The sequence below is a fragment of the Pisolithus orientalis genome (genome assembly GCF_024613125.1).
Source record: "Pisolithus orientalis strain OTSU chromosome Unknown F5J12scaffold_28, whole genome shotgun sequence".
Lineage (NCBI taxonomy): Eukaryota > Fungi > Basidiomycota > Agaricomycetes > Boletales > Pisolithaceae > Pisolithus > Pisolithus orientalis.
This window is the reverse complement of record NW_026260809.1, coordinates 73,916-92,840: the sequence shown is the minus strand read 5'-3', so window position 1 is coordinate 92,840 and position 18,925 is coordinate 73,916. Positions and strand designations below refer to the sequence as shown.

The following is an 18,925-nucleotide window of genomic DNA, read 5'->3' as shown; positions in this document are numbered from 1 at the left end:
CGCAGAGGAACTCGATGTTGCCATGAATAAAATCGATGTTTGATAAACATGTTGGTCCTTGTAGCTAGATGCCGGCCCGCTGCTCTCGCTTGTCAGGTGAAACCACCGTTGTATTAATCTAGGCGAGACTGCCAGGTCGATAAACCGATTGGTAGTTCGTGTGACCCGAATTACTGACGGCTACTCAGTAGCAACTTGAGCTTGGGCAAACGACAACAGCAGCAATCAGTTCAGGGTAAGCACGTCAAGGATGGCTGCCCAGGCGCATGCGGAGACAGAGTTTCCCGAACTTGTCAGATTCAGGGAGGAGTGGAAGGAGGAAGTCCGTCAGCGGAGGGCGGCACGCCAGCAAACCGAGTCAGAACCCCCGGACTCGCAGACACAGAGGCATGCACCACCACTGGTTGGCACCTCCCAGCTTCCCCCAGCATCCACTACAGCCTGCGATAGTTCCGACTTACCAGTTCAGCCATTGTCACAGGCTGACTTGCACAACCGAGTTGCGGTCAGCGTTTCAAGAGCGTCTCTCTACACATCCAATAGCGAGTCCAACAATAGTTCTACTTTAACTCGCGCAGTCGGGATATATCGAAGTGCAGTACAACACGAACAGGAGGGCCGACTAGATGAAGCTCTCAAACTATACAGTCAGGCTTTCCGTTTGGAGCAAAACGTTGACCGCACGTACTTCTGGGAGGAACAAAGGTCCCAGCAGTTGGCAATTCCGTCCCCTCTTGCAGCAGACTTGGGTGGTCTTCTGAAGGCCACGTTTACGGGCAAGAGCAAAGTAAATGCAGCACAGGGCACCACCATTATCAAGGCTGATACGAAGGACAAATACTGTGCATCAGGGGCTTTGGCCAAACTCATTGCAAACTTCCCTGCCGAACTTGCATTTACACCAGAGGACGAGCGCGAAGGCGTAGCTCTCAACGTGATTCCGGACGAATTACTTTTGAACGTTCTGCGTAGCCTGGATACAACCACCATCGAGCGGTTCGCAGCCGTTTGTCGCAAAGCCCGTGTGCTCAGCCTTGACTCGTCGATATGGAAGTAAATAATACATTTGCATTGCGTTGTAAAGCACCTGACACATTTCATCAGGGACTTCATATATATGGCCTATAAACCCCCTCAGATCCCTGACGCAGACTCAGTGAATGCGATAATCAAACGCTTTAATGCTGATTATCGACAAACTTACATAGAGCAGCCTCGTCTGCGACTAGACGGGGTGTATATCTCTGTATGCCATTATGTGTGAGTCCTTTCGTTTATTACACAGGATGACCTTTCGAACACGTTGCCAGTCGCCGGGGTGTGAGCGATTACGCGTGGGTTAACGTAGGTCGTAATCTCACAATTTCTCTCCGCATTCCAATCGCTACACCCAGAGCATGCATCTCGTTACGTACCACCGGTATCTGTACGTGTTTTTTCCAACCCCTCGTTGTATGTACGTCCAAATGTTTTATGTATGCGCTAGGCGCTTCTTTGCGGACGGAACCGTGCTTTCGCTGCTTGCTAACGAAGAACATACACCTCAAAATGTCATACCTGTTCTCAAGCCATCACTGCGTATGAAGGTACAGTGTGCATGACTCCTATCTCGATCTGCGTTTTACGTTTTCCCAGGGTTTCACCGTAGGCAATTGGCAACTTGATGGGTCGATCGTTCGAATATCCAACTTGGTACGTGCCGTTTCCAGTGCATTCCCATGTGACCTGCTCACTTACGCTCTCGCACTGTATCGTGTGGGTAGCATTCACCACACTATTATCCTTCGTCTCGCTACAATTTTCAGATGTCTCTTGCACTTCAGTCCAAGCCGCTTGGGCGGTGGAACAGGCTTGAGGTTCTCTCATACGAGTCAGTCAATGTTGAAACAGGGGAGGTCGCACCTTTTGTTCTCAAGCACGAGCGACCTTTCTGGTTTTCGAGAGTCAAGAGCTACCCTGGATACCATTAAGACAGTGGCCTGCCCATCGACGTGCTTCATACTAGGTTTGGTATTTCTCAACATAGTCTTGCAACTATGCTAACCCATACTGTCTTGGCTGTGGTTCATGTGTGTACTCAATATTGATTGATTCTTACTTGTGGTATGTCAAGTAGGTGGCCATGTCTGTGCTGGAAGTCTGCCACTTTGCAAGCACAATTTACTAAAGAGCTTTTCAATGTCATTGGAGAGGACAGTTCAGCTTCAGGATCAGAGATGTGTCTGGGTGGAATACTGAGATAAAACTTACCATTTACATATGGACATCATGTCAAAAGTTGTGATGGTATGTGTAATGGAGGTTCAGACTTTTACATATATGGCAAATCTGTGAGCATGTAGATACATTGTAAAATACAAGGGTATATCAAACTAAACTGCCATAAAACATTGATGCCACTCTCTGCCATGAACCATCTGGCTTAAGTCCAGCTCCAGGCAACTGCCTTTTGGGATAACTGCTGTGTTCCACACTGAATAAAATGGCCTCTGAAATGTTGGAGGTATCCAGAGTAACAATCTCCCCTTTGGACCTCTGATCCAGCCATCATTGAAAAGTTTGACTGGTTCATGCCTCACATTGGCATCTTCCTGCAAGAGGCCATCAAGGAGTTGTTGATTGTCATGCAGAGCATGTGATGAGACTGATGAAAAGCAAACTGTGTATGCTGTAATAGATCACATCAGTCAACTGGGTAAAGTCAGATAGATGGTAAGTAGGTAGTACTCACAAGTGATGGTGTGGGATGGGTGGGATACACCCTCTATGTTGTAAGCAGCCCAGCCTGACTGCACATATTCATAGCCATGAGCATCCCAGACCCTCTCAGTCTTGTCACCTGAGCCTGAGACAATCCTCTTGCCATCAGAGGAGAATCCAACAGACCAGACTGACCAAGTATGCCCCTCAAGAGGGCCACCAATCTGGACACCTCTCTCAGCATCCCAGACCCTCACAGTCTTGTCAGAAGAGCCTGAGACAATCCTCTTGCCATCTGAGGAGAATCCAACAGACCTGACCCAACCAGTATGCTGCTCAAGAGGGCCACCAATCTGGACACCTCTCTCAGCATCCCAGACCCTCACAGTCTTGTCATCTGAACCTGAGACAATCCTCTTGCCATCAGAGGAGAATCCAACAGACCTGACCCAACCAGTATGCCCCTCAAGATGGCCACCAATCTGGACACCTCTCTCAGCATCCCAGACCCTCACAGTCTTGTCAGAAGAGCCTGAGGCAATCCTCTTGCCATCAGAGGAGAATCCAACAGACAGGACTGAACTAGTATGCCCTGCCAATGTAAGCTGGGCAACTGGCCATTCTTTAAGCCCTCCCACAGAAAGTCCAACAATGCAAGAGAATTTTGGCATGAGCATTCTTGAGAGCATTGTGGCTGATGGTGTAAATGGCAGTGCAGAAATGTAAAGGTGTGGGGTGCTGTGTGAGATTACACTGCCAAAATTATGCAGAAATTTGATCCCATCTTGTGCTAGTGCCAAGGTATCCTCAAAACTATTCTGGCCCTTGGACATCACATTAGATGAAGTCAAACATTACTGTAATTCACCCACCTGTAGCCATGTTATAGTGGAGACCAGAGCACTTGTGACATGTTCAAGTCCACTGACAAGGCTCAATGTCTCAAGCCAGAAGAGAAACTTTTCACATCCAATAACAGCCTTTACCAGTGTGGCTATTCATCAGGAAATTAACACTTTACTATTTTTGACCTTTTTGTGACTTTTTTTGACTTTTTTGTGACTATTGTGACTATTTGTGACTTTTTGGGAAGGAACCTACTATCTGTACTTTTTTTTTGACCATATACAGCATTTTGAACAATGAAAAGAGAACAGAATCTATTGAGACAACTAAGTGATGATATATCTAAGCCAAGAAGACTAGAAAATGTCTGAAAATTCAGAGATATTGAGCCATTGGTGTGATGCACACTGTCTGAGAGAAAGATCACAATATCTCTTTGGAACCTCCATCAATTTGAATGTATGTGGTATCTACTGAAAGCTATGAATTAGGTGGTTTGAACAAGACCAAAATCAGCAAGAAAAGTGCAGCCATGTCTGCAGGACATGGGTAATGATAGTAGATTCCTTCCCAAAAAGTCATGTTAGTCACAAAAAGTCAAAAATAGTAAAGTGTTATTTTCCTGATGTTGCTGGGTCAAACCCAGTTCTCTGCAGATGGTGTCCCCAGTATTGACATGAGTAGGATAGATTTTGTGAAATATTGTTGCTGATTCTTTCCTGCAAATCAACAATCTCTGAGTTCCTGGAGTAGGAACTTTCCAATCCACATATGTTGAATTTGAGGTCATTCCAAAGGGTGTGCAATGAAGCAAAGGCAAGGGTGCCATGCATACTAAGTGCACCAACACAATAATCCCCACTCTGTGATGGATCCAGGAGGAAGTCATAGAATGACACATGGAGAGGTCAGACAACAGAACACCTGTCTGCAATCCCACTCAACAGTGGGGCCATGAATTCTAGAATGATAATCACATCAAAATGGTCAGCCTCAGGAGGGAAGTGTCTGTGCATCTCATTTAAGGTATCCAATCACAGAGGCATGGATGTCGACATGATCTGCTGCATCATGGAACAAAACCATGCAAGTGTGGTCTTATCCTTGGGTACAGTGTCTTCCAGGATTGTCCTGTACATGATGTCCAACAACACCCCTCCTTCTCCAGCACCATGGGACATGATCTTGTTGTAGCACTCTATGACAGTTCAGCCAGGTTTGTTGGGCTCAATGAACTCACAAGCTAAATGAGCCCACTTGAATAAACCACTTGAATTCTGGGCAATTTTCTGGATCTCTGTCTCCCCAATCTCTGGAAGTTCTGCAAGCTTGCTAGAAACATATAATCAGATATCCTGTTCCACTGATACTGGAGAGATGTTGTCCAACAAGATCACCTTCACATGTTGAGTGGCACCCATGACATGTTTGATGTCCCACAATGGTCTCAAGGTCAAGAGGATGTGGAAGTTCAAAGGGAGACAAGCAGCTGTGGTCGACGAGAGCAGTGACAAGATGTGCTTCCTTGACTTGACTGACCTGCTTTTGTCCAAGGCATCAATCATCACTATGACATTCCCAACTATCTCTCCATCAACCTTGCACATCAGCTCCAAAATGAGTTGCTTCCACTGTTGCATTACATCAGGAGTTGTCTTCAGAGAGTGGTCCTTCGACATGGTGTCTGCCAAAGCTTGCCAAAACAATGGATCACGATCAGCCAGATCATGAGCAATTGTCATCAGAATCTTCTCCTTGCAATGCTCATCCAGCCAGTCGTGAGCAAAACAAAAGCAAGAGCTGAATCCTCCCACATCCTTGATCCATGATGCAATTGTATGAGCAATGGCTGATTTTCCCCTTCCCACTTGCCCATGGAGTCGCAAGATCCAAGGAGCATCAACATTAGGATCATTGATCCAGTTTATTATCTCCTGCAAAATCTCCTTCCTTGTGCCATCAAGGCATTTCTTCATCATGTTCAGCCCTGTGCCCCCTGCATAAGCCATGCTGTCAAGATTCAAATCTTCAAGTATGCAGTATGTGTTGATATGGATGTCCCAAATGGTGTGATCACAGTATTGTTGCATCAAGTCATCAAGGGTCTTGACATAGTTATCAATGATGGTCTGTGTCTCAGAAAATGTTTTTTGCAGTTCTTTTCCCTAACAGTGTATCATGTGAAGATCTGAGGCACTGTTCACCCTCCAAAGTCAAAGTCAAAGTTTTTGACTTTGACTTCAGCAATGTAGTCATGTGATGATTATATAAGACAACAACACAACTTGTAGTTCAATAGATAACATTGTGATAACAGATCAAACAACTCTGCTATGGATCTTGAAGCACAGCAGCTCCAGCACCATTGTCATCGCCATCTTGCTGCACTTGTAGTAGCAGTGATGATCCAGGTGCTATGCCTCTATGACCTCCTTTTTCATTCTGACTCAGAACCAATCCCCTACCATACCTCAATCCTGACTGGTGAGGGGTGGATGCTAGAGCTCCTGAATGGTCATCCAGACAGAATACAGACTTGCCTTGGCATCAGCCATGGGGTTTTTGATCACCTGATGCAGGTGCTCACCCATCATGGTTTTGTGCCTTCTTGCAATGGAATTTCTGTGGAGGAACAACTTGGGATATTCCTCTACACCTGTGTTACTGGGTTGTCATCCCAACATGTTGCTGAGAGGTTCCAGCACTCACTGGGGACCATCACTAGGTAGGGAGTTCATTGAACTGTCTGATATTTTTCTCACAATTTTTTAGATATTTCAAAGCAATGTTGGCTTTCTTTTCTGGGGGACAATTCTATGCATCCCAAGTGCAATTCCCCACCAACAACACTCCCATATCAACTATGATTACTAGTGACCCATGCTTCTGATTTTTCCAGGATCGTATTGGTGCAGTTGATGGCACTCATATTCAAGCATTCACTGCTGCTGAGGACCAGCCTTACATGAGGAACCAGAAGGGCTACCTATCTCAAAACTGTCTCTTCATCTGTGATTTTGACTTCTTCTTCACATATGCCCTCACTGGCTTTGATGGGTCAACTGCAGATGCAACCATGTGGCATGATGCACACAGGAATGACTTGCACATGCCACCTGGGAAGTACCTTCTTGCAGATGCAGGGTTTGGGACCTGTGATGCACTTCTGGTTCCCTATCAAGGTGTTCATTACCATCTGAAAGAATGGCACCAGGCTGGATTAAGGTAAGTTGCTATTCCATCCTGCTCAGTGTACCTGTAACTTCTATTTTAGACCTCAAAACTAAGAGGAGTTATTCAACCTTCACCATGCTGGACTTAGAAATGCCATTGAACAGATATTTGGTGTTATAAAATGCAGACAGAGGGTTCTTCAAATTCCCCCTGAATATAGCATCCACACCCAAACTCAAGTACCTGCTGCTCTCTGTGCCCTCCACAATTTCATATGGTGCTATGATCCAGAAGAGTTCTTTGACCCTGAACTTGCCATGGACATAGGAGAGGGTGATGGTATTGGAAGCCTTGGTGATGGACCAGCAGATGCTGCAGAGAGAAGGGCTGATAATAGGTGTGACAACATTGCAGAGGAGATGTGGATTGACTATCAGCACCAGCTTACAATTAGGGGCCTTCTCTGAGCCTGAACATTCAGATTTCATGGTGTACAAATATATGTTCTTACAATTGTTCCACACTCATGTAGAAAAATAACTTCCATTGTCAAAAGGAAGCCAGTCATAGTCATGTACATTTTATTATGTACATATTTGTATAAAGGGGGGGGGACTTGAAAAGATATGCAGAGGGGGTACATTTGTATATTGTAAAAAAAAAAAAACAAACACCTATCTCTGCCCATCCCAGTACTTCATCAGCCAATGCTGCACCCAAATCTGCTTCACTGGCTCCTGATGCTTGAGGAAAATATTCACTTCATCTGGAGACACACTGAGGAAGTAGTTGCCAATGTTGATCCAATCGTCTGTCAAGAGCTGCAGCATGTTGTTGATGTAGTCCATGGCAGTGTCAACAAGGGGATTGGTAATGGGTGGCAGGGGCAATGGGGCAGCAATCATGTGCATGAAGTTATTGAGCCTGGAGGTGATGGTGGCAATGAATGAACTGCAATCTTCTTCAGCATGCACTTTGGCCGACAGGGGCCAAGAGTGCTTTGATCCACCTTCAGACATTGCAATGGGCTTGGCTTTCCTTTTTCTGCAACTGATGCTGGTGACAGCTGATGACAATGACAACCTGGCTGACACATGTGACAAAAAACTTGATGGTGCAGAAGGGGGGATGAAGTTTGGATCCATGGACTGTGTGTCCTCACAATGGTGAGCATTGAGAGCATGCATCATGTCAAGGAGGGAGAGGGAGGGAGGGGGGGTAGGAATAGTCAAAGTGGTGGGGGGTGCAGTAGAGGCAGGAGTATCAAAGGCAGAGGTCATGGTTGTAGAAGGTGCAGTAGTGGCATGTGGCTGGTAGATAAACCAACCTCAGCCATGTGAGGGGAGAAGGAGCTCTACACTGGTGAAGTGGGGGAACCCAGAATTGTGAAATGGCTTTGCATCTTTGTGTGCCTGACCAGATGTTAGTGGATGATCTGACAAGAAAAAAACTACATTACCTTTACATACCAATCCCAAAGATCAGCATTGTCCAGCAAGACCATCACACTGTGCTCATCGTCATAAGCAAAGCCAGAGGCCACCAATTTAAGATTGGCAACAGCATAGTAGGATTTTTTAAGCTGGATAATTGTTAGCAAGGCAAAAAAAAAAAAGAATGATATGATGACTTACCACCTTGAACTTCCACTCACACAATTCAGCTGTCTTATTGCCATTATCCAGACCCAGTGGATAATTATGAGCCATGTGGGCTGCTGTGGCATCCCACATAGCCTTCTTAAAGTTCCCATCACCAGCCTGTGAAAGATGAGAGGCCAAGAAATCCAGTAACACACCTTCCTCCTCTGTTGTCCATACTGTAGCTTTCTTGCAAGTCCTGGGGGGAGGCAGGGGGTTCCACAGGTCCACAGGATTGATTGTAAGGCCATGCAAGCACAACAAGCAGGTTGATCCCACAGATGAGCCAGACATTCAATGATCACAGTAACTGGGTGACAATGGTTGCATACCTCAGGTGGATGCACATGATAGTTCACATCACATGAACCTCTTAACCAAAGCTGAAGTCAAAAACTTGGACTTCACATTCGCAGGTTGAATGGTGCCTGAAGGCAAAAACAGCATGTGACTTACAGAAGCTTTTCGTTACAGAATAGTTATTGATAAACTGTGCAGAGTCACTTATCATTCGTGCGATCTTTGCAAGGGTATCTCTCATTGCATCAATATTCTTTGTGGTTTCATCTTCTGTAAGAAATTTGTAGACACCTCTCACTGCATCGAGAAGGTTGCACACCGCCTTATCCAGATTTGCTTGACTTATGACCAACTACAGATAGCCACATGAGGTGAAAAATGCCAGTGATAAGCTGAAACAAACCTGAGCAGCAGAAGTTAATACTCCTAGTGCAATTTGTGCGTAGGGGTGGACCTGGGACATGCATGTGATCACTGGATCAATGTGAAAAGTGAAGTGCTTACATTTGCAAGAGTAGAGACGACTTGATTGAAAACTTTGAAAGGTTTGAGGTACATATCACTCAAGATTTGAATCTCGGAGGAAGTAGTATTGGCAATACTGATGGCATTGACAGCATGTTTTGCGATATGTGGAATGGCATCAATGCTGCCAAAGTTTTTTACTGCAGCATTGATCTCCTTGCCAGCCGACGTTAGGGTGGGTTCAGGTTCAGGTTTGGCGATTGACTCTTTAGCCTGTGCAACAGAGTTACTCAATCAACATAGTAGCTGGACCTCACAGATCACATACCTCCTCAGTCAGAGCCATCAGGGGTTTCTGTTGTTGCTCCTGAGCCCCGCCACTGGTACCTGTGGTGGCAACCTGCTCAACGAATCACTTAAAATCATAACAATAATTGAAGGTGTTAACATATCACATATGTTCGGATCTGGCATTGCTTGAGACTGTTCTTGTTGCTCTGGAGCTCTCCCAATGGCCCCTGTATCAGTATTTTCTGTCACAATAGTAGTTGAAGGACCCTGGTTTGATCCATGGAAGAAGCACCTCATTCTGGTGAGCAAACTCGGAGAGGCCATGCCCAATGGTTCAGATAAAGTGGAAAAATCCCCTGCTCGAGCTTCAGACCATCTAGGAACCTATTTTTTTGACAGATTGATAAACACATCTCAAGGAATGGATGGTTACGCACTGAGGTAAAGCCAGCCGTGGAGTTAGATGCCCTCACAAATCCTAAACCACGACATTTCCTTGACTGTGTTCTAGCCATTGAGAAATGGATATTTGTGAAATGTTAGTGTAACGATTCAGGTTTGAACTTTGGTTCGAGGTCGAGCATCTGCAAAATTACCCAAGGGGATGAGCAGCGTATGGATGCCTCCATTTGGTAAGGTCTTAAAGCTGTGTAGCCGGTATTATGGCATGCACTGGTGCAGTCTGGTTGCTGTCTTATCAAGGTTCTGACAAAATTATCTGAGATTATCGGCCTTTACTAGTAGTCGAGATTATCAACTCAAATACACCATCAATCAGGAAATTGTATTCTACAAGGCTGGGTCAACATAACGTGTGAGTAGTTCTTGTCCACACCAAATGATGTCTAAGGTAAGTTTCTCGAAGTGTGTTGACAGATCTGGATCCCCCCTTACAGTCTGAATACACTGCCATGCATCAAGGTAGTGCAGTTCATAGATGTCCACCTCAAACTCTGGTTCTCGACTGAGAGCAACAAGAGCCCATCGGATGATGGTGACAGTGAATGCGATAAGACAATCGATATTTCTTGTATCGGGTGGGATAGCATTTGATAGCTTCCCTTGGGGAGAGTAGATTGTCTCATGGATTATTGTACTCACAGCAGGGTGGTGGAAAGTGGCACACAATGTTTGCCCTGTTGGACACTGTATCCAAGGTCAGTGCTGCAATGAATTCCCAATTGGTTGAGTGAGGTATACCGTGATTGTGGCATCTGCAAAAGTCCACTTGTCAAGGAGCTGGTCAATTGCTGGGCACCAGACTGTGTCAATTGGATGCTGCATGTCGATTGGAATCCTCAGGCTGTAAGCATCCTTGATTGTGATCTGGGCAACAGTCTTGAATGTTGTCATAACTTCGTTCAGAGTGTGTTTAGCAGCAGCACGAAATTTATCTTTGTTGTGTTTGTTCTTGAGCCAGATACCTGCAATATGATGCAATTTAGACTCATTAACCATTAATAAAGAAAGGAATTTACAACTTGAGTTGTTGAGAAACCTTCCTGCAAGCTCCACAGCTAGCTGCTCAATGAACTCTGCATTGGCACTTGACTGCAGTGGCTGCATCATAACAAAGTAATGGCAGATATGGCTTCGGGCCTCCTCCTTCATGTTTTTGATGGCAAACTCGGGGATTGTGTCACTTCCAACAGTGGGAGCTTGGGTTGCAACAGGCACAGTTATCATGTTGGTAGGAGGATTAGTGGCTAGCATTAGAGCTTGGACTGGGGGTAAATGGACAGGTCATGATGCCTTAGCTGCCTTCTGAGCAGCTTGCCATGTATCTGGTATGATACAAATACAATCAAATGCCTCCCCTCTGGTAGCCTCTCCAGGGCAGCTCAACCTAATTGGAATGCAAGCAGCTACATAGTCATTTGTAGTTAAGGATGTGTCATGTGGCACAGATAGTTCACCAGAGAATAGAAGGTCAGGGTGACATGGGTGTTCGGTATGCTGTTGGAGCTCACAGAAATCCATGATGGACTGGGATTGCATAGTGGATGAAGTGGGTGTAAGTTGATGGAATTGTGCCAGGGCATGATTGTCAAGACACAGCCATGTCATGCCTGAGGGGCTTGGATGTTGTTGGCTGATTGTAATCACATTGCCCATTGCATTACATTCCTGTAGTTGATGTCTGTGAGCTAGTGTTTGAATACATAAGCAATACGATTACTTGCCCTATTGTCAAATCCTGCGTCAGTTGGGAAATTGGGAAAGGGGATCAGGAATCCATAGCCTTGGCTGCTTGAGGGGCCTGAGTGAGATTGGGTGATTGTAACCTCATCGCCCATCACACTATAGTCCTGTAGTCGATGTTTGTCAGTTTGGGTTCAATACATATCCAGTTACTTGCCCAGTTATCAAATCCTGTGTTTGTTGGGAGATCGGAGACAGGGAAGGGGAAGGGGAAACGATGACTTTGGTCACTTGAGGGGCCTGAGAGAGGTTGGCCAAACATTGTTCCATCACCCATCACACTACACCCCTGTAGTCGATGCATGTTAGTGAGGATTTGCTATGTATTAGATTACTTTCCCCACTGTTGAATCCTGGATCCATAGGATGGTGGCAGAGAGGGTAGGGGAGGGAGAGATTCAGTGGGCTGTGGCAATCACAAGGGTTGACTGATATAACCAGATGAAATGCATGCAACAATACAATTCAAAAAGCAAATACACAGGAACAGCTTTGAACAGGTAAACAACAGAGCTGCAGCCAGCAGTCAGTTACTATATATATATATATATATAATGCATGAGACTCACCTACTGCTCATTTCTACCTCAGATCATTGATAATCATGTGCTATCTACAGGGCTCGACCCTCATCCTCACTGTCATCCACTTCCAATCTTGCAGATCTGTCACTGGCCTCACAGTCTGATGGGCCCTCCACCTTGTCTGAAGAACGAAGATGGCCCTGCACTTCCTCTTCAAGTTGATCAAGTTGCATGTCTGCAGTATCCAAGGTCATGACCTCTTCATTGTACACCTCATGGTTGAAGGCTATGAGACTTTCAACATTGTCCATTTCCACTGCACGTTCTAGATTCACCTCACCAGCTTTGCCTGCCAAAGAATCACCATAATCCTTTTAGTCTTCTTGGTAGATATGCTTCATAAGCCTGCTGTAGTGTTCAACTTCCTTGAGTTCCCAAGCTGAGGCCAGCGCTCAATAATGCCTAGTCTCATGACCCACATGTTTCATCAAGACCACCTCTTTTAGTGCCACATCAGAAAGGCGCCTAATACCATTGCGAAAGAGGTGCATTCCCTGTGAAGTGATAGATTAGCCTTCCACAATGTTAGGGCACATAAAGGAGTGGTACCCTTCTAGTGTTGTTCAGGCCAATATTAACTCTGGCTCCACCTCTCAGAGAATTCCTTGTGAAGTGCAGCTCCAAAGCTTGCCCAATGTTTGGCCTAGGATAGGGTAAAAACTTTCTACACACAATCTTTGAAATTTCTGCAATATCCAAGGCAGCCCTCTCTGGAGAAATAGTACCATCAGAAACATCTTTGTGGCTGCCAGGTGATGATGGGAGAGCGCTCAAAGGAGGGGGAGATGAGGGTTGAGGACCACTTGAAAGGGGTGAGGATGGCTGAATATTACATGGGAAATATCCAGAGGGCTTGTAATTGCTGATTCACCTTGATATGGGAGTGGTGGGGGGTTCAGTTTGAATCATAGGAGGTATCAAGTACCAGTCTGTGGTTTATCATAGTTGGATGACTGTGTTATGCCCAAGTGTGGTGACTTCTTCAAATGGAATAGGCACGAAGCGTGTGAGGGGGAGACTGTGGGCTGAACATATCGTAACCCCTATGGCTCAGTTATCTCAGAAGCCTGACAGAGGTTCTGTCTACTGGAGAATTCCCTGGAGGTATTCATGCAGAGAGAGAACGAAGGTGAATGAGAAGGAAGTTAGCTGAGTTGCAAGCTATCAAAAAACTGAGGATACAAGGTAAGGTATGTGGGATTATATACTCCTAAACACGAGTACTGTACCAGTCGTGATGAATGCATCATGACGCATATCTGCAGTAATCAACAGAACAATCAGTGAAATAAACAGGAGTCATACAGTGTCATTTGATGGAGTAGAGAGGCAATGAAGGCTATACTGGCTGGTGCAATCAATGCGCAGCAAGGAGCCTGACACTGGAACTATAGTACAACATGTAAGCAATATAAACAAGTCAGGGACGAATTCACAGAGCAGAAACAAAGCAAGTCATCCATCAGAGAGGGTGGTGGAACACCGGATCACAGTGGTAATGTGGTCTCCTTGGGTATTGGAAATACCTTGATGGCAGGAGATCTGAACATTCCCTGGAGCATTCAAGCCCCTAGTATGGCGACAGTTATGAGGGATGTGATGAGGGATGTGATGCACATGACCATAAGCAGTCGAAAAAGGAAGGACCCCTGGCAGAAGCATAACATCACCCCCCCCCCTAAGGTCCTCAGACCCTTGAGGATGGGCTGGAAGTCGCATTGGTAGGGTGGACAGAAAGGGGTCAGCGAGTAGTATACATGCAGGAACACATGTGAGTTGCAATGGGTGATGATGGCGATGGAGATGGTGGCTCCTCGAGGGCCGGAGTATAGCGGGAGCCACATCTATTGTGGCACGACCAATGTCCCAGGTAATGACACTGGAAGCAGGTGTGGACTCATAGGGGATGTCCCTCAGGCACCGGGGACTGTCCTCCAAGGTAGAACTGTAACTGATCCACAGGGATGGGGACGAAGGGAGTCGAAGGGAGAGGGTCGGTGGAGTGGACAGCATTGTGATAGAGTTTGTGCATTCCAGCCCACGATGCATCCTGGAGCAAAACCTCCCAAGCGGAGTTGTGAGTTCCTGTCCCCAGATGAGCACTGACCTCTTTAAACAACTCTCCTGAGTCGACATACCCTAACTCCACAGCATGGCACTCCTTTTCCTTCTCCTGATCTGAGATGTCTGGTTTTAATTTTCCCAAAACTGATGATTCCTCTTGTTTCAGTTTGATGCACTCTAAGATCCAAGAAGCTGGAGGGGTCAGGAACTCGCCTATCTGTTGACTACGTAACTGATGGTAGGCCCCTCCAGTTACCACCTCAGTGATGTCCAAGGAAGCCTTCTCCAGCATGTTGATCATTATTACCTCCGACAAAGGTGCGGTTCTGCTCAGCTTCCTAGTGTGGATTCTTGACACTAGTCCATTGATTACGTCTGATGCTCAGTAGATTTGAGACAGCATCTCAAAATACTCAACCTGTTCTGGTGAGCACCTGTCAATGTTGTCCCTGTCATGGAAGATGTCAAGTGCCCTAACAATGTCCAAGTAATCACTTGCTGAGATTGGTAGTTGCTGCTGGTCAAGCCAGGCAGCAGCAGCTGTTGTGAGGAGGTCAAGGGCTGCATGCCAAGCACTGTCAGAGTAGGTGGTGAAGGCAGAGCGAAGGTCGGAAGGTTGGGAAGCATGGGAGGAACTTTCTCCAGCTGCTGCTCTATCAGGGTCATGGTCAGCATGTGCTTTACCCTTTCCCTGCTGGTTACTGTCTCCATCGAGGGAGACTCTGGCCTTCGGTACTGGGATGTGCCTGATTGAGAGGCCTGTGAGTGGACATGGTCTGCGAGTCCTTCCGGTAGGTGGGGATAATGAGCAGGGCTGTGACACTGGTGACGAGTATCTGGAGACATAAAAGCCAGTGGGGGATGTTGGAGGGCTGGTTGGGGCATAGACAGTGACAGGGGGAACGAGCCTGTCATCATAGGTGTCATGAATGGATTCTGTGGGGAAGAGGAGGTTGGCATAGTCGTTCTTGGTGTTGACAGAGTGAGGGGAGTCCATTTAGTTTTTGAGATGGCAAGCGAGCTTGTACTGGTTGAGGGCTTCAGATGTGTGGTCTTTTATATGTTCTTTGGGTTCCCAAGTATTAGACGAATGTGGGAATCCTTTCCATTTAACCAAATAGCGTTGTTTGCCCCTATGCCCGTCCATCTTGTGATTGATTATTGACTCGACCTCCCATTCAATCTCATTGTTAACCAACTCTGGCAATGGTGCTGCAGGAGCCACACCATAGGTGTCATTTTCAATAAATGGGAAGATCCAAGAGGTGAACCTTCCATGTCACTGGCAGCTCCAATTGGAAGGCTACTGGAGAGACAACCTGAGTCACCTTGAATGGTCCAAGATGTCGTGGTGTGATTTTGTCACACTGGTTCTTAATGTGAAGATGTCTGGTATCCAGGAGTACTTGATCTCCTACCTTTGGTGCAACATAAGACCCTTTTGAGCGTGAATGCATCAGGTCTTGGGCCTTTTTGTGGGCAAGGATCACAATATCTTGGTTTGAGGCCAGTCTCTCCAACCTTTCATCAACTGAGGGCACTGCAGTTAACCATACTTCAGGGTAAGGGGACAGGTCATATCCCAGGAGGAGCAAAAACAGAGTCATCTGATGGACTGAGTGGATGTGGGAGTTGTGGACAAATTCAGCTGATGGGAGCTTGGCAGCCCAGGAGTTTGGTGTCTCTGCACAGTACAGTCATAAACACCCCTCCACTTCTTGGTTCATGCATTCACTTTCTCCATTAGTCTGAGAATGGTATCCCATAGACAGCCTGGTTTTGACCCCTATAGCCTTGTACAACTCCTTGGTAAACAAAGATGCAAACTGGGGTCTGTGATCGGAGATTACTGACTCTGGGATTCCAAACCGGGAATAGATGAACTGATGGAACAACCAGGCAATCCCTTTGGAGTCAATAGTTTTGTGGCAGGGGATAAAGAGTGCGGCCTTGGTAAGGCCCTGATTGACAACTGTGAGAATAGAATTGTATTTTTGTTCTCTGGAGACTGGAAGATCTGTGATGAGATCCATGGAGATCTGTTGGAAGGGGAAAGAAGTTTTCAGGGCTTCATGGGGAACCACTGGGGGTGTTGGCAGATGAGTGACAACTTTTGTTGTTTGACAAACTGGGCATCCTGCCATGTAAGCCTTTATGTCCTTTACCATTCCTTCCCACCATACTTCTTTATGCATTTTTGCAGCCATTGCCTTCTGTCCGGGGTGGCCAGTGGACTCATGGTCGTGGTAGCTGCACATACAGTGTTGACGATTTTCTGGGGGAATGTACAGCCTTGTTGTTCTAAAGCATTTAGTTCCGTCTTCTGTGATTGTGACATTATCTCCAGGCTCCAGGCCAGTTGAATCTTTTGTTTTGTTCTTAACCTGTTCATATAGGTTCGAAGATATCACGTAAACTCCCCATGCTCCTTTTACGGGATTCCTCAAGGGGCAAGCATCAGGCAGCCTTTTTCCTTTTGGCATTTCTTCAGTTGGGCAGGAATAAGGCTTTGAGTTATTTCGTGACCACAATATCTGTGTGGGAATACATCCCAGTTGGCAAAGACAGTTAACTTTTAATTGTTTTTGTAGTTTAGTAAGGGAAAAAGAGGGTGAAACAAGGCGAATTTGGGAATCCACCCCCTCTGAAAGCCAAAGGTCTGGGGGAAGGACCATGGCCACAGGGATGGGCTCTGCAGCTTCGCTCTTGTGAGAGAGAGTGTCTGCTGGGACCTGGAGGCATCTGGCCTGCCAGGAAAAGTGGATAGGGTAAGATTGAATAGTAGAGGCCCACCGAGCTTGCCATGGGGTGAGCTGTTGGGGTTCACGATAGTACTCAAGATTCTTGTGGTCAGTGAAGACCACAGTGGGGGTGATGGGGGAGAGGAGGTACGGACAGAAAGCCTTGAGTGCCTGGATGACAGTGAGCATTTCGAGGTCATAGACCTGGTAGCGCTGTTCAGCCCCAACCAACAACTGAGAAAGGTAAGAGCAGGGATGCCACTTGTCGTCTGCTCCCTTTTGCGCAAGTATCACACCAGTACCAAGCTTCGAAGCATCCATAAATAGGGCGAAAGGCTTTGAGAAGTCTGGAATAGTGAGGACTGGAGAGGAGCATAACAACGACTTCAGCTTTTCAAATGCAGCATCGTGTTCAGCTGTCCATTGGTAGGACACCCCTTTCTTGGTCAGATCGTGTAGGGGACATGCAACACTTGAGAAGGAGGGGATAAATTTGTGGTAGAAGTTGCAGAATCCAAGAAACCTGTGAAGCCCAGTAAGATTGTCAGGGGCTTCCCAAGTGCTAATGGCATCGGTTTTTGTTGGTGATGTTTCCATATGCCCCTTTCCTATTACCATTCCAAGGAACTCTACTTCTTTGGCTTCGAAGACACACTTGCTGATCTTGAGGCGCAAACCTTCCTTCTCACAGATTTTGAGAAACTCGCAAACATGGCTCTGAAGTTCCTCCTTGGTCTTTCCATGGATTGTGACATTGTCCATGTACCCTACCTGCTTTCCTCGTTGTGACTCGAAGGTTTTATCCATGTATCTTTGGAAAGAGGGAGGTGAGTTGCACTGGTCAAAGAACATTACTGTCGGTTCAAACAGCCCTCTGGGGGTAATGAAGGCCCCTTTCCACTTGTCTCCTTCCTTAACATGGAGGTTAGTAAAGCCCCAACGAATATCAAACTTGGCGTAATATTTAGATTCGACGAGTTCGTCGAACAAGGCCTGTGCATTAGGCAGAGGGTGTGCATCTGGGACTGTGAATGAATTAAGGTAGCGGTAATCTTGAATCAACTGCTTCTTCCCATCTTTCTTGGCCACGAAAAACACTGGTGCCACTTGCAGTGATGTTGATGGTCGAATCTTTTTGCACTTTAGGTTTTTGTCCAGGAACTCATCCAAAACCTTCAGTTCCTCTGGAGACATCAGATATACCATTGCCTTCTTTGGTTTGAAGTCTTTGCGAAGCCTGATTTCATGATCCAATCCAGGTCGATGAGCAGGGAGCAGGATATCGTCTTCTGTGAACACCTTGGCAAATTCTTTGTACATTTTGGGAAGCTTGACTTCCTCTTTTCCTGCCGCCAAGGCAGCTTCAAGCTCTGTGGAAAGAGTTGTTTTGTTGACAGTTGCAGGACTTGGCCCTGTTTCTGGTAGCAAAACCTCCGGAGGCATTCCGGGGGAATTTTCCGCTGTGTTGTCTTCATAGGAAGGCACCACCTGTTTGATATATTGGTTAGATTCCCTAGTAGGAACATACCCATCATCCCAACATGTTATCTTTCCTGTCTCCCAGTTCATATGCAGTTTGAACTCTTTCAGGAAAGGCATTCTGAGGAGGATGTGTTCTTTTCCTACTAGTGGCCCAACATAACACTTGATGCAAACAACCCAGTTCTTGATGATCATTTTTAGGGTTGCCTTTCTTGTGACCCATTTGATGTCTTTTCCGGTAAACGATGTGGTTTTGAACTTGTTCTTGATGCAATATGTCGGTATGCGAAGTTTCTGAACCAGTCATTCTGACACCAGGGAGACCTTGGCTCCTGAGTCAATACAGGCCATGATTCCTGTGTTGAAGTCCAGCAAAATGACCCTTCCCAGTGGTGAACAGATTCACATGGTCAATTCATCATTTATGGAGGTACAT

At 46.2% G+C, this 18,925-nt stretch overlaps 1 protein-coding gene across 1 annotated transcript; it reads left to right on the top strand.

Moving 5' to 3' along the window:
- The first annotated feature begins 154 nt into the window (after positions 1-154).
- Positions 155-2,401, top strand: F5J12DRAFT_847495 (uncharacterized protein). Its single transcript, XM_051746385.1, has 7 exons — positions 155-1,053; positions 1,105-1,260; positions 1,311-1,344; positions 1,395-1,426; positions 1,487-1,586; positions 1,636-1,692; positions 1,764-2,401. The coding sequence occupies exons 1-7, from the start codon at positions 251-253 to the stop codon at positions 1,968-1,970; spliced, it is 1,389 nt and encodes a 462-aa protein (XP_051597490.1). The 5' UTR covers positions 155-250; the 3' UTR covers positions 1,971-2,401.
- Positions 2,402-18,925: the final 16,524 nt, after the last annotated feature.

Bases quoted from the DNA above. Each gene is read 5' to 3' on its own strand.
- F5J12DRAFT_847495 (XM_051746385.1), top strand. From the start codon at position 251: ATGGCTGCCCAGGCGCATGCGGAGACAGAGTTTCCCGAACTTGTCAGA. The intron at 1,054-1,104 runs GTAAATAATACA...ACATTTCATCAG, and splicing joins CTTGACTCGTCGATATGGAA to GGACTTCATATATATGGCCT. The intron at 1,693-1,763 runs GTACGTGCCGTT...TCGTGTGGGTAG, and splicing joins TCGTTCGAATATCCAACTTG to CATTCACCACACTATTATCC.